The sequence below is a fragment of the Ursus maritimus genome, unplaced genomic scaffold, assembly GCF_017311325.1.
Source record: "Ursus maritimus isolate PB19 unplaced genomic scaffold, ASM1731132v1 scaffold_3, whole genome shotgun sequence".
In the NCBI taxonomy this organism is placed as follows: Eukaryota; Metazoa; Chordata; class Mammalia; order Carnivora; family Ursidae; genus Ursus; species Ursus maritimus.
The window spans coordinates 41,354,002-41,369,565 of NW_024425563.1; the positions used below are offsets into that span (position 1 = coordinate 41,354,002).

Below are 15,564 nucleotides of genomic sequence, written 5' to 3' on the forward strand. Positions count from 1 at the left end.
TTTTAAGATAGAAGGGGCTGTATAGGAACAAGGAAATATATTCGTCAAAACAATATATAATTGCATGTTATTTAGGACTTTGCAATATTTTATGTTAATATTTATATTTTAATCATGTTTATCCACATTTTTACATAATTATAATTTATGATGTGAAATATCTTGCCCGATTTTTAGTGTCCCTATATTTTGTAGAAAAACCAAATACTCTATTTTGTTGAGAAAGGAAATACTGTATTTGAGTTCAGGTACTTTATATAAACATTATCTCATTTACTCTTACCACACTTTTATGAAAAGCGGTTATTATCCTCATAGTAGAAGATACAATTGAAATTTATAGTGGTTATGTTACTTATACAAGATTCCACGTTCAATACCTGGTGAAACTGGGCTTCCCATTTTCCATCTGTCTGGCTCTAAAACCTTGCTTCCTTCTATTACATCATGCTGCTTTTTAATTACACGAAATGCTGAATTCAGAATAGAAATTGACTAACTCAGTCCAATGAGATATAATCCACCTACAAAGAGCTCATAGAAACTTATTTAGAATATGTTAGATAGGGGCGCCTGGGTGGCACAGTGGTTAAGCGTCTGCCTTCGGCTCAGGGCGTGATCCTGGCGTTATGGGATCGAGCCCGACATCGGGCTCCTCCGCTATGAGCCTGCTTCTTCCTCTCCCACTCCCCCTGCTTGTGTTTCCTCTCTCACTGGCTGTCTCTCTCTCTGTAAAATAAATAAAATCTTTTTTTTAAAAAAAAAAGAATATGTTAGATACATTTAACAATATACTGAGCATGTAACTTGTGCTAGATTCTGTTTGTTGCTAAGATGTGACAGTGAAAAGTGGGAGAACATGACTGCTAGCTTTTGGAAACAAAATATGTAATATGTTGTGGCATGGGTTATGTAGGGTTGAAGTTTTTATCCATTTCTACTAGGAAAGGTAAATAATTGGTGAATTTTAGAAAATCAGACAAGAATCATAAAAATTATACATAAATAAATACATAAAGTTAAATAAATGCATTGTCATTTACCAATGTGTTCATGTAAAGACAGAACATTTTCTCTGAGTATTCCAGATGAATTGACTTTCTTGTACATACCATAATCCATCTTTTAAAGTTTAGTTTTGGTTTCTTGGAAGAGGAGTAATAAGAGTTAATAAGACTTTCGATTCTTTCTAGAATTTTAGAATTCTTGATATAAAACTTAAATATTCTCACTCATGTCTTAAAAATAGTTTTAAAGCCTATACAAAATGTCAATACTTTCATTTATGAATCACATTAGTGATTTCCAAATACTTCCAGGTGTTTTTCAAAATTTACAGTTAACTCTTTTAAAGGTATATTTCACAAATTCAGAGACAATCTTAATTACTTGTAGTGTGTGTCTATACTCATTAAACTTGTTATGTATAAACTCTCTTGGTGTTTGTGAATGTCCTCCGTGACACTTGGTTAGATTTTTTCTGGGCATGCATACATGCCAAAGCCCTGAGATGCCAGGGTCCTCACTATAGAGCTGGAATGTGGATCTGGTTTTTCAGTTTGTCCTTTAGGTTTTCTTATGATTGGCATCTTATGTTTTACTTGCTTTCTGGATTTGCTAGTTAATGGCTCTCTAATGCCTGTATGCCCGTTAAGAGAGCTCCAGAAACTTAGAAACTGTCCCAGCCATTCAGAAATTAATGAGCCTAGTATTAGAATTATTAAAACCAGCCTACTCATGATTTTTAGAGTTATATTTATTGTGATGGAACATAAAGCGAAGAAAGTATTTTATTGATTTCAGGCTACTCGTGTAATGTGGACACCACCTCTCCGGGAAAGTTTTTCATATCCATTTCTTGTACTTCAGATGTGCATTTTGACTTTGATTCTCAGGTAATTTTTATCTATAAAATAAATCTAATTAAATTATAAGTCAAGTTCTTAAAATATACTTCAACCTATTAAGTTATAATTATCAAATTTAGTTTTCCTTTTATTTTTAGTTACTTTAAAAATAGAGTATCCAGTTGAGAAAATAATCTAAAATTACTATGTAAAAAATTGCTTTCCACTTAAGAGTCTAGACTACAGGTTTTACGTAATCTAAATTCCTAGAAAGATGGTTTATTTTCCAATTTTTGGAAGTGATTTTAATCTGACCAGTCAGGGGTTTCATGGAATGAAATGTGTTAACTCTGACATTTAGGATTGTAGCTTTGAGTACATATGCTGTATACTCTGTAGCTTAGCCAAAAGTCACCTTTGTTTGGTAAATATAAGGTAACTGAGAACTTAATATATTTTGTGATAATATTACTAAACGATACAAACATTTAAAATTTTGTTTTTGAAAATTTAGATACCATAGTATAAGAATTTATCAAAATCAAATACAACTTTTATAAAAAAGAACAGCTACAGTTTTATTATTATTATTATTTTTTATTTTTTAAAGATTTTATTTATTCATTTGAGAGATAGAGACAGCCAGCGAGAGAGGGAACACAAGCAGGGGGAGTAGGAGAGGAAGAAGCAGGCTCCCAGCAGAGGAGCCTGATGTGGGGCTTGATCCCAGAACGCCAGGATCACGCCCTGAGCCAAAGGCAGATGCTTAACAACTGAGCCACCCAAGCGCCCCTACAGTTTTATTATTTACATAAAATGTTTACATTTCTTTTTTCATATTTTAAGAGATAACTAAAACCATCTGTGGTAAAAGGTGTTGGTTACTGACACATCTAATTGCAGACTGGACAGTTTAAACTTCAACATACAGTAGTTTATAACTGCGGTTTAGAATTCTTTTTCAGTCATTGGTTTAATTTTTTTCTTTACAATGTTCTCATAGTTGTTAATATTGCACCAATACTTACACTTATCTTCATTGCTTTTTGGAATCTAAAAGCAGTGGTACGTAAAACTGTTGCTGCTTGTATAGGCTACATATTTTGAGATATGCAGGGTCAATTCACACTCCATTTTCTGACCACATTGCTGGAGTATTAAATTTCTAGTATCATGCATAGTGAAAGGAAAATAAACTTTTATGTTTAAAGTATTTTATTTATCGATAAACTAGATATAATATTTAAAGCTCTAATTAAGATTGTTTTATGCTAAGCATTTTTATAACCCGGGTATTTTCACTTCTTTTTAATGGGCTTTTAAATTTAACTATATTTTATCTTACATCAAAGGTAAGGGGTCATTAGATTTCATCATTTTTCAGTTAGCTTTTCTGTTTAGTGATAGGCTGCTTTTATGGTAAAACTTATTGGTATCAATTCTCTCTGTTAAGGACCTCGAACAATAATAGAAGGCATTTTACTGCACTCTGTCTTTCCAATGTTGCTTTTATGCTTCCCTGGCAGTTTGCTCAGTTTATACTTTTTACACAGGTAAGATGATTTTAAACTAATTTAAGTTGAATGCAAGATGTACTTGGTTGTTTTTATAGAAGTTTTATAATGTCATTATGTTTCTGCCCTAATAGATTTTCAAAATGTGGAATAATTATAAAGTTTACATACATGTATGATTTTTGAAAAAATTATGTAAATCTATATTCTATTAATGTATTGGTTTAGTTAGGCAGATCTTAATGATCAACATGCAAAAGACTTTTTCCTATTATTTTAATTCACAGTTTTTCTTGTTTGTATTTGAGATGATGTCTATAAATTTGCCTGTAGATTTTCCTTTTATCTTAGGAATCATTTTGGATGCCAAGCTACACAACATGGTAAGGGCCAATCCTACTCTTCATGGTAAGGGGTATCTGCTTCTAATCTAGCTAACTGTTGGCTCTTTGTCTGAAGAGCAGAATCTTACCGGACACCATTTCTCAGAGCTTCAAGCATGACATTACTTGAGTGAATTTGAGGCCATATCCTGTTTCCCAAACAACTAAGTAACTAATGGCAAGAAACTGAGCTGGGGAAGTAGTAAAAGGTTGATTTTGATGAAATTTCATAATACCCAAATTTTATGTTTGAACTCCTGTCCACATGACTAACCAACACTGATAATAATAATGTTCTCTATTGGCAGTGAGAAACTGTGCCAAGAAGGCTTGTGCTGCTAGTTATCTACAAAAATTAAATTATAACCTCAACTTAATAGGTGCTGCATGTTTAAAGTATTCTCTCTGGTTTACTTCCTTATAGTTGGCCCTTCCAGGTTGTAACACAGAATAGTCTGTGCTTTTGATTATTTGCACATGCCAACATGGATTTCTAATGTGCATCACTTCCTTGCAAGCACATTTATTAATTCGGTGGTGCTGATGAGACTGTTTCAAGCAGTTGTTTGGGTAATTTTGATATTGCTTTAATGATTTTCTCTCCATTCAAAACATGTGCTAGACTTTGTTTGTTTTTTTTTTGTCTTTTTTCTTTCATTATTGAGATATAATTGATAAGTAATATTTTGTAAGTTTAAGGTATACAATATGTTGATTTGGTATAACATTATTATATTTCAATATGATTACCACCTTAGTGTTAAACATATCTATTATGTTTACATAATTATTATTTCTTTTTTTGTGGTGAGAGCATTTAAAATTTAGTCTCTAAGCAACTTTGACGGGTATAATACAGCATTGAATATAATCACTATGCTGTGTGTTAGATCTCTAGAACTTACCATGTTCTAGTTGCAAATTGTACCCTCTGTCTGAGGTTTCTCTTATCCCTCCACCCCTTAGCCCCTCATCACCACAATTCTACTCTTCGTTTTTACAAGTTAGGCTTTTTTAGATTTCACGTGTAAGTGATACCATAGTATCTGTCTTTCTCTGTCTGACTTACCTCACTTAACGTAATGCCTTCAGGGTCCATCTTACGTTAAATTTTACGTATAGGTAACAGAGAATTAAAAGCTTACAGAAGAGTTTTATGTTCCATTTCAATTTTATGTTTTCAGTGCAGAATGCACTCATCCTTGATTTCAGGAACAAAATTGGTCCAAGGCCTGAATTGATTCAAAACTCTTTTTTGTTTCCTGGAAAAAAAATTTTACCCATCCTCAGACCTACTCACCTTGAGGCTAGTATCTGCAGGATCATGATGAAACCTTCATCTGGAGGGAAGAAGAGAAATCCATTTTCTACAGTTTCACAGCAGAATGTTGACTCTGTTGCTTGTATCTAAATGAGAGGGTTCTCTCTTCAACCAGCAATTCAAATAACAACATTTCAGCAACTGAGCAGAATTTTCACCCATGAAGTTTTTCTCTCTGCCAAAGCTTATTTCTGATACTTAAGAAAGGTGGTCTAGACTCGGATATCCTAACAATATTGGTCTATGAGAGGAAAGAAAGGGAGACTAACATATGCTAGACTTTGGTATTAGAGTTTATTTCATTTAATCCTCAAGGAGTCCAGTCAGATGGATATTACAGATAAAGACACAGAGGCTCAAAGATTAAATTAAAATAAAGTCTGTCCAATTGCAGAGCTCCAGCACTTTCCAATTTATTTTTGTTGCATCTCTAAGGCCTTTGAACTCTTCTCTATTGAAGGTTATACACTTGGCTATATTATCTTATTTCCTTGCTAAAATGCTTTCAGCTTTCACGAAGCATTAATAAAAGAAATATCCATTTGAAGAATATTTCTGTACCTTTGTGAAACTATAATTAGTTGAGTGTACTCTGTTATCTAATTGCTTTCCTGCATAAGTACCTGTATAACACATTTTTCATAATTAGCGTCAAGATTAATTTTCCTCACAAGGTGGATTTATGAACCTCCTTTTAACAACTGTAACTATTCTATTAAATGAGCTGGACTCAACAGGAGACAAGCAGAAAGCAACTCCCATTTTTTTCCTCCTAATGCTTCTTAAAACCTGTGTTCTAGACTTGTTTCCCCCCACACCCCCCAAATATAGATTAAATCGCAGGAGGTTCCATACATATTCTTTTCCTTTTCATTTTGAAGAAAAGCTTCATTTCAGTAAAATTTTTTTTTGAGATCTTTGAAATTTTGTGTCTTTTGACCACAGAACGTGATATATATCTGTTTATTTAGTTCTTGTTTAATTTCCTTTAAAAATATTACATAGACTTTTAGAGATTTTACCGATGTTTCATTAGATTTGTTCCCTTATATAGGAAAGCAGTTGGATAATAGAGTACACTCAATTTTCTATTTTTGATACATTTTAAAAGATTGGGTATTTTATATTTTTAGGTATATAGTCCTACATGTGTTAATTAGGCAAAGTCCGTTAATTGTGCTATTCAAATTATTTAGATATCTACTATTTTTGTTTATTTCAGTTACTAGAAGAGGAATCTAGTTTTCCTAGATTACTCTGAAAATCTTCCACTTTAACATTTGATTTGTCTATGTCTACTTTCAGTTCTGCAAATTCTTTAAATATTTTGATGCAGTATTATGATGTGCACAATTGTTAAACATTCTTTCCATTTCTATGTACTGTGCCTTAAAAAATTTTAAGTGCATCTGTGTATGTGGTAAGAACACTTAACATGAGACATCCCCTCCTCAAAAACTTGTAAGTGCAGATAGAGTACAGTATTGTTATCTACAAGCACAGTGTTGTGCAGCTGACTGCCAGAGTTTATGGATATTGCATAACCGAAATTGTATATACATTGATTAGCAACTTCCCATTTCCTCCTATCCATCCAGCCACTGGCTATCACTATTCTATTCTTTGCTTCTATGTGTTTGACTATTCTAGATACCTCATAAAGTGGAATCGTGCGCTATTTGTCCTGTGATTACCTTATTTCACTTAGCATAATGTTTCATTCATATTGTTCCATGTTACAGGATTTCCCTCTTTTTTAAGGCTAATGATATGCCATTGTATGTGTACCACACACTTTTTAATCATTTATTCATTGGTTGTGATTTAGGTTATTTCCACACTTTAGTTTTTTTTTTTTCCTGTTGTTTGACTTTATTTAACCATATGCAAATATTAATTTTTCAATTTAAAAAAGCTACCATAGAAACATTCCAAAGTAACATGGCTCCAACATAATTATTTCCTTTTTTTTAATAATAATATTTTTTTATTATATTATGTTAGTCACCATACAGTACATCCCTAGTTTTTGATGTAAAGTTCCATGACTCATTACTTGCGTATAACACCCAGTGCACCATGCAATACATGCCCTCCTTAATACCCATCATCAGCCTATCCCAGTCCCCCCCCCCTCTCCCCTCCAAAGCCCTCAGTTTATAATCAGAAGGGGGAATGAAGCATGAGAGACTACGGACTCTGAGAAACAATAAAGTAGATCTTAAAAGTTCTCATCACAAGAAAAAAACCTTCCATGATTTAGCTATTGTGGACAATGCTGCTATGAACATCGTCCACACTTTGGATACATGAATAGTGCTACAGTGAACATAAGAGTGCTTATCTCTCAAGATTCTATTTTCAATTCTTAAAATTAATAAAATCCCTTATTTAATTATTAATTAATTTATTAATTAAAATTAATTAATCCCTTATCAGAGACACAGATAAATAAGATTGCATCAAATTAAAAAGCTTCTGCAAAGGAAACAATCGAGTAAAAAGGCAATGTGTAGAACGGGAGAAAGTATTTGCAGACCACATATCTGATAAGAGGTTAATATCCAAAATATATATAAAGAACTCATAGTACTCTGGGAAAAGACAACTTTATTAAAAAATGGGCAAAGGACTTGAACAGGTATTTATCCAATGAAGATATGCATATAAGATTTTAACTTAATTGGGTAAATACCCGGGAGTGTGATTGGTGGATTGTATTGTAAGGCTATGTTTAATTTATAAGAAATTGACAATCTTATCAGGTTTTTGGATTTCAACGATTCTAATACGTATGTAGAAGTATGTCCTTGTTGCTTTAATTTACAGTTGCCTAATAGAATATTACATTTACCATCTTTACATGGTAAATAACATGTGGTTATTTGCTATCTGTATATATTCTTTGGGTAAGATATTTATTCAGATCTTTTGCCCATTTTTAAATTGGGTTATTTTCTTATTTCTGAGTTTTAAGAGTTCTTAGTATATTTTGCATACCAGACCTTTATCAGATACGAGTTTTGCAAAGATTTTCTCACAGTCTCTTCTTTGTCTTTTAATTTTCTTAATTGTGTTTTTTTGCAGAACTGAGGTCTTTAATTTTAAGAATGTCCAATTTATTTTTTTTCATGGGTCATCTTCTGATTTTATATCTAAAAACTCATTATCAAATAAGGTCATCTAGGTTTTTTCCTTATGTTATCTTTTAGAAGTTTCATAGTCTACATTTTAAATTTAGGTCTAATATCCATTTTGAGTTACTTTTTTTGGAAAGGAGTAAGGTCTAGGTCTGGGTTCATCTTTTGTGGATGGAAGTCCAAGTCTTCCAGCCCATTTTTTGAAAAGACTGTCATTTCTCCATTGAATTACCTTTGTTCCTTTGTCAAAAGTTTATTTGCTTGTAATTGTGTGGATTTGCTTCTGGGCTTTCTGTTTTATTGCATTGTTTAATTTGTCTATTATTTTTCTAATACTATGCTGTCTTGATTACTGTAGCTCTTTGGTAAGTCTTAAAGTCAGCTAGTGTTCAGCTCTTTAGAGTTTTCTTTTTGTCTTTGATTGCGAGCCGTTTTTACCATGATATCCCTAAGTGTGGTCAGGTTTTTGTTTGTTTTAATTTATCTCTTGTTGGGGATTTGTAATATTTTATGAATCCGTGATTTCTTCTATAAATGTTGAGAACGTCTCAGATATACTCTCTTTAAATATAGCTTTTATTTCATCCCTTCATCCCTTTCTGAGATATACAGTATAATGTATTAGACCTTTACACTATGTGTTCTGTATTTAGTATGTTCTTTCATATGTTTTTCATCTCTTTATCATTTTATACTTTTTTCTAAATGTTTTCTTCTGACCTAACTTCCAATTTTTCACTTCTTTGGTTGTGTTTAACTTGCTTTTAAATCCATCTTTGACTTCTTAATAGTGATTATTGTAATATTTAGTTAAACGTTCCACTTTCTGTTATTCACTTTCTATTCCAATACTCTCCTGGAATTTTCAATATTATCTGTTATTTCCTTGCACATATCAAAAGGAAAGTCTATGTCTGATGATGCCAAACGTGTTTTTGAATAGTTTGCAAGCAAAGAGTGGTTTTTACATTTTTTTAAAGTATCGTTTAAAAAAATAGAAGAAGAATATACAACAGAAACTGTATGTGGCACACAGAGCATAACACATTTACTATCTGACTTTTTACATAAAATATCTACTGACCCATGAAGTAGATTCTTTATGGATCTGTTTCTAGTGATAATGTCTTATCTCCTGTATCTGGTTAGTTTTGATGTGGTGTTGGATATTGTACATGAACAATTACAGAGTTAATTTGGGACTACGTTGATATTAACTTCTTCCAGATAAGATTTGCTTCTGGTAGGCAAGTAAAGGCACTAACAATCTTGAATCACCCACATGCAATGAGAGAATGAGCTAATTCAAAGGTGGGCTTTAGTCCGTCTGAGGACTGCTTAATTTCTGGTTCTCTCATATTACAGCCCAAACCAAAGCTTGGGGACTTAGCAGAGATCACATTCTTGGTGTGCCCTGAGTACAGAGTCTATCGAAATCTCCCAACTGCCTCTATTAGAATCTCCTTCTGTTGGAATTGGCAGATGCTTCTGGAATAAAAGCAACTTAAAATGTCACGCTCATCACTGTAGATTTTCATCTCTTCTCTGTTTTTAACTTCCTAATTCTTTTTTGCTTTGTTAGTAATCTGTGGCTTTCATATAGGTTTTGAAATATTTTTTCTATTTATTCTAGTTCTTAATGATAAGGTTGGTTCAAATTATTCTGACGGTCATTATTGGAAATAAATTTTACTCTTATATTTACTTTTCTTATGAATAGTGAGGTGTTTGTTTTTGACTTTTTTCATGTTTGCTTTTTTAATATTTTCATTTCAGATAGCTTCATTATTTCCCATGTATGTTGTGGGGTACATTGAGCCAAACAAATTTCAGAAGATCATTTATATGAACATGGTAACATTTTTAATATTATAAATCAAATATTAAAATAAGATTTCAGGATTTATAAAACAACTGACTCTATTTTATGGGGTACCTTCTTGCAAGTAGTATTTAATAAATATATATAATGTTGATATTGTCTAGAAGGAAAGATTACATTATTATATATCTATATAATATTCAGATCTATGATATTCAGATGTTTTATGTTCTGTGAAACATAATTTTTTTTTAATTTTAGTGTTTTATTCATTATTGTCACTACTTTTGAAATTGCTTTTTCTCCCCAAGACCTGAGATTTTTAGCACTTTGCATTAATATGACACTGTAAATTTTATGTTTTTGCATTTTTTAAATCTTGGTTTCCAAACACAAACATATATTTAAGTAAGAAAATAAAGCTTTGATAGTGATGGAAATCTTCAAGTAGTCCAACAAAAATAAGATTAGAAAATTAATACTTACAACTAAGTCTTTCTTATTGTATCACTCCATTATTGAATCAATAGAAGCAATAGTCTTTTTTTTCTGCTTTGTTTATATCAAGTACCAGAGAAATAAAATTAAATTTTGCTGTATATAATTTATGGTGTTGAAAAACTTAGACCCTATCTGAGTATTGAAATTCTATTATCATTTGGCCAGGATTTATCTATTTATTAATCTTATTTATGCATATGAGGTTTGTATTAGAAATTATTATGTATGTAGACAAAGTATGCATTATGCTATACATCTAATAACAATGAAACAGATGTTTCCTTTCTTCAATTTGCAGGCTTCAGTTCTCCTTTGTTTTGTGTTGATGTTTGGAAATCCAATGTATTTGTCTTCTTATTATTCTTCATCTTTGTTAATGACATTGGTAAGTGTTTGCTAAGCATATGAAGATTTTTTTTTTTTACCTGTCAAATAGTAGGTTTACGCATGTAATATAAGTTTAGGAGAATAAATAGTGCCCTTCACTGATTATTTCCCACGTGAAAAACTTTTTCCCAAATAGTGCTTTTTTCTCTCTCTCATTCTTGAAAACTGAATACAATACAAAGTTTATCTCTTTAATGTCCAGGTAAATATTTTAAAAAACCATCACAAGGTAATAAGCTTTACTTCAAAACTATGCCATAATTTATAATTAAAATTAGTTATTTCCTTCCATATCACTTCAGTACACTAGATAGTTATTGCAATGACATTACCATTTCCCAAAACATTTTTGGAACTCCTCTGAAATGTTTTCATATATTGTGGCACATTCTTTTGGATATCTTCACTAGTGGCAAATCTTCATCTTTCAAAGGTGGATTTAATTTTTGGAAATGACCAAAGTCTTGTGAACAAAGTGGGTGGTTAGATATTGGGTTATCTAGATCTTGATCAAAATACGGTGTGATAGGGGCGCCTGGGTGGCACAGTCGTTAGGCGTCTGCCTTCGGCTCGGGGCGTGATCCCGGCATTCTGGGATCGAGCCACACATCAGGCTCCTCAGCTGGGAGCCTGCTTCTTCCTCTCCCACTCCCCTGCTTGTGTTCCCTCTCTTGCTGGCTGTCTCTCTCTCTTCAAATAAATAAAAATAAAATCTTAAAAAAAAAATATGGTGTGACAATAATTAGACTGATTTTCTTGACCATAACTAAATTATCTCTGAAGGCAGTTTGGAAAGAGGGGTTTCAAACTGTTTCGAGCAATGGCAACATGATTAGAATAATGTATAGTCTCCTCATGTGACTTACTTTCATGGGATAACACTCATTTGGACATGTATTTAGAATGGTGGTTCAATAAAATTGTTTTGTTACTTTATAGTCACATTTCTGATATTCATGAGCCAGAACGTGGAGTGTTTTCCTGCACTGGAATGTTTCTGCGATATTCTCTTTCCATGATGTAAGAAATTATATGAACCACAGTAATACCAAAATATGGCACTTTTTCATGTGTGATGCATTGATTAACTCTTGAAATTATACCTATATTTTAACATTTTGCTCCCCAAGCTTTTTTTCCTTTGGCCTCATAGTAAGTAATCCCTCCTATTTCTTTTTCCCCAAAAACATTTTCAACATTTATCAAACTTTGATAGCATTACAAAGTAGAGACTTGCAATCATCTACCTTTTTTTATGAAAACATTTTATTTTGAAATATAGCACACATATAGAAAACTGCATAAAACAAATGTTTTATATACTTAGTACTGACTAATACTAATAAGTACTGATAAATGTACTGTTTTTTGACAGACATTCTTAAACTACCATTAAATCAAAATTAGAACTTTTCTAACCATTCTAGAAGCCCTCTATGTGCCCTGCACCAATTATAACTCCCCTGCACTGGGCTAAAGCAGAAATAACTATCTAGACTCTGGTAATTTCTCCTAGCTTTCCTTTATAGTTTCATCACTTAAGTTTCTATTTTTATCTACAGTTTTTTCATGTATCTTCCTGGTGTTATTTCCAAGAAATTTATTTTTTAAGAATTCAGGTCATTGAACATCTGGAGGTTTCTGTGTTCTAGATTTTGCTCTTCGAATCCTCATGGTTTAGCTTTATGTCTTCCTTTGCCTTCTTTATTTATAATACAATTGATCTTTGAATAGTGCAGGGAGGGGGTTTAGGGACATTAAGCTCCCATGCAGTTGAAAATCCACTTATAATTTTTGATTCCCCTAAAACTTAACTACTGATAACATTGACAGAGGCCTTGCTGATAACACAAAAAATTGATTGCCATGTATTTTATATATTATGTGTACTATGTACTGTGTTCTTAAAGTAAGCTCTAGAGGAAAGAGAATTTTATTAAGGAAATCATAAGGAAGAGAAAATACATTTGCAGTACTGTACTTATTGAAAAAAATCCATGTATAAGTTGATCCATGCAGTTCAAGCCCATGTTGTTCAAGGGTCAACTGTATATTAATAATTGGACCTAAAACTTATACAGGTTTGATCCCTTTGGCGAGTCTATAGTATTGTTTTTTCATCAGGAGGCACATAATATCTGGTGCCTCTCTTTATATGGTGGCAGCCATCAGTGCTTAGTGCCAGATCCATTAACTCAATAGGGATAACAAAATGGTGATGTATCAATCCTTCACTTACAATTCATATAGGAAAATAAAGTACATGCCTAAATAAAGAAGTTGGGGAGGAGGTAGAAAAATATTTGAAGAAATAATGACCAAAAATTTTCCAAATTTGATGAAAATTATTAACTGAGCAATGAGGAATTGTATTGAATCCCGGTACAAGAAACTGAGAGAAAGCTATAATAAGGCACGTGATGATCAAATTGCTCAAAATTTTTGATAAAGAGAAAATCCTAAGAACAGCCAGAGAAATAAGACATATTAAATATAGAACCAGAGGGTAAGGATGTCAGTAGGTTTTTCATAAGAAAAAATGCAAGCAATAAGACAGTTAAGCAATATCTTTATAAAATACTTAAAAAATATGGTGAATCTACAATTCTATACCCAGCAAACATATCTTTCAAAAATTAAGGCAAAATAAAGATTTTTATGATGAGCAGATTTTCATTAAAATAAATGTTAAAGGAGGTCCTTCAGATGAAAGGAATAAAATATTAGATGTCAGTCTGGTTCTACACAAATGAAGGGCACTGAAAATGATAGCTAAAGGTAAACATGTAAGGTTTTCCTGACATTTTTAACAACATGGATGGACTTTGAGGGCATCATGCTATGTGAAATAAGAGAGAAAGACAAATACTATCTTTCCATTTGTGTCTTTAGTTTCTTTCAGCTGTATTTTGTAGTTCAATGTATTAAGTCTTTCACCTCTTTAGCTAAGTTTATTCTTAAAACTTTATTGTTTTTGAGGCTATTGTAAATGGGAGCATTTTCTTAATTTCCTTTTCAGAGTGTTGATTGTTAGTGTGTAGAAATACAACAAATTTTTGTATGTTGATTTTGTATCCTGCTACCTTACAGAATTTTTTAAATTAATTCTGTGTATGTGTGTGATCTCTAGTGTTTTCTACATAGAAGATCACATCATCTGCAAACAAAGATAGCTTTACATCTTCCTTTACAATTTTTATGCCTTTTATTTCTTTTTCTTGCTTAATCGCTATAGCTAGGACTTCCAGTACTATATTGAATAGAAATCATGAAAGTTGGCATCCTTGCCTTGTTCTTCATCTGTAAAAGCTTACAGTTTTTCACCATTTAGTACGATGTTAGCTGTGGGATTTTCAAATATGACCCTTATTATGTTAAGGTAATTTCCCTCTATTCCTAATTTGTTGAGAGTTTTTATCATGATAGGATGTTGAATTTTGTCAAATGCTTTCCTGCATCTATTGAGATGATCTTGTGATTTTTAATCCCTCATTCTGTTAATGTAGCATGTTATATTAATTGATTTGCATATGTTGAACCATCCTAGTTGCAAGATAAATCTCAATAATGGTGTATGATCCTTTTAATGTGTGCTGTTAAATCTGGTTCACTTGTGTTTTGTTAAGAATTTTTGTATTTATGTTCATCAGGGATATTAGTCTGTAGGTTAGTTTTCTTGTAGTGTCCTTGTCTGGCTTTGGTATCAGGGAAATGCTGGCCTCTTGAAATATGTTTGGAAATGTTCTCTCCTCCTAAGTTTTTTGTAACAGTCTGAGAAGGGTCAACATTAATTTTTCTTTAAATATCTGGTAGAGTTCACCAGCAAAGCCATCTGGTCCTTGTCTTCTCTTTGTTGGGAGTTTTTTGATTATTTGTTCAATCTCCTTACTAGTTATAGGTATGCTCAGAGTTTCTGTTTCTTTATGATTCTGTCTTGGTAGATTGTATGCTTCTAGGAATGTGTCTGTTTCTTCTGTATAATCCAATTTGTTAGCATCTAGTTGTTCATAGTAGTCTCTTATAATCTATTTTGTTTGGGTTTCGTTGTTTCAGATAGGAGGGTATGTATGGTTCCTGTTGTATCAACTTGACCAGAAGCAGAAGTTCCATCCTGATTGATTTTAATAATTTATTTTTGGGGTGAAATACCATGTTTCTAAGAATAAGAAATATACAAAAAGTTATATTCCCATTTCTTCTTACATCATTCTCCACCTTTCTTTTCACCTTGGTCCTACCTTTCTTGTAAGATATCTCATTGGTTTTCTGGTTTGCCCATTTAGTTGTGTTTTTTTCTTTTTTTGCACTAATAAATATTACATATTTTTAAAATTATATCTCCTCTTATTTACATGAGAGATAGCATACTATAGATTTCTGCACTTTGGCTTATCATCCTATTGTAGATATCATGTAACAACCTATCCTGGCTATTATTCCATATAATTTTATAGAGTTCTTCTTCATTCTTTTTATAGTTTCATAGTACAGCACTGTGCATGTTCCATAGATAATTCAACTACTGTCCAATGTCTGGGCATCAATGTTGTTTCTATATTTTGTTATTACAGTTGCTGTGTATAATCTGGTACATTTATATTTTCCTGTTGTTGGAAGTTCAGGAGTCCTGGTTCACTTTGAGCTAACCG

The 15,564-nt window shown here is 32.2% G+C and overlaps 1 protein-coding gene across 1 annotated transcript in view; it reads left to right on the top strand.

Moving 5' to 3' along the window:
• Positions 1-15,564, top strand: part of DPY19L2 (dpy-19 like 2) — an 83,835-nt gene that overhangs the window by 26,251 nt on the left and 42,020 nt on the right. Inside the window, exons 8-11 of the mRNA XM_040644110.1 lie at positions 1,804-1,895; positions 3,301-3,400; positions 9,982-10,059; positions 10,827-10,913. Of these exons, the coding sequence (XP_040500044.1) occupies positions 1,804-1,895; positions 3,301-3,400; positions 9,982-10,059; positions 10,827-10,913 (357 nt within the window). The remainder of the gene's footprint in view (positions 1-1,803; positions 1,896-3,300; positions 3,401-9,981; positions 10,060-10,826; positions 10,914-15,564) is intronic.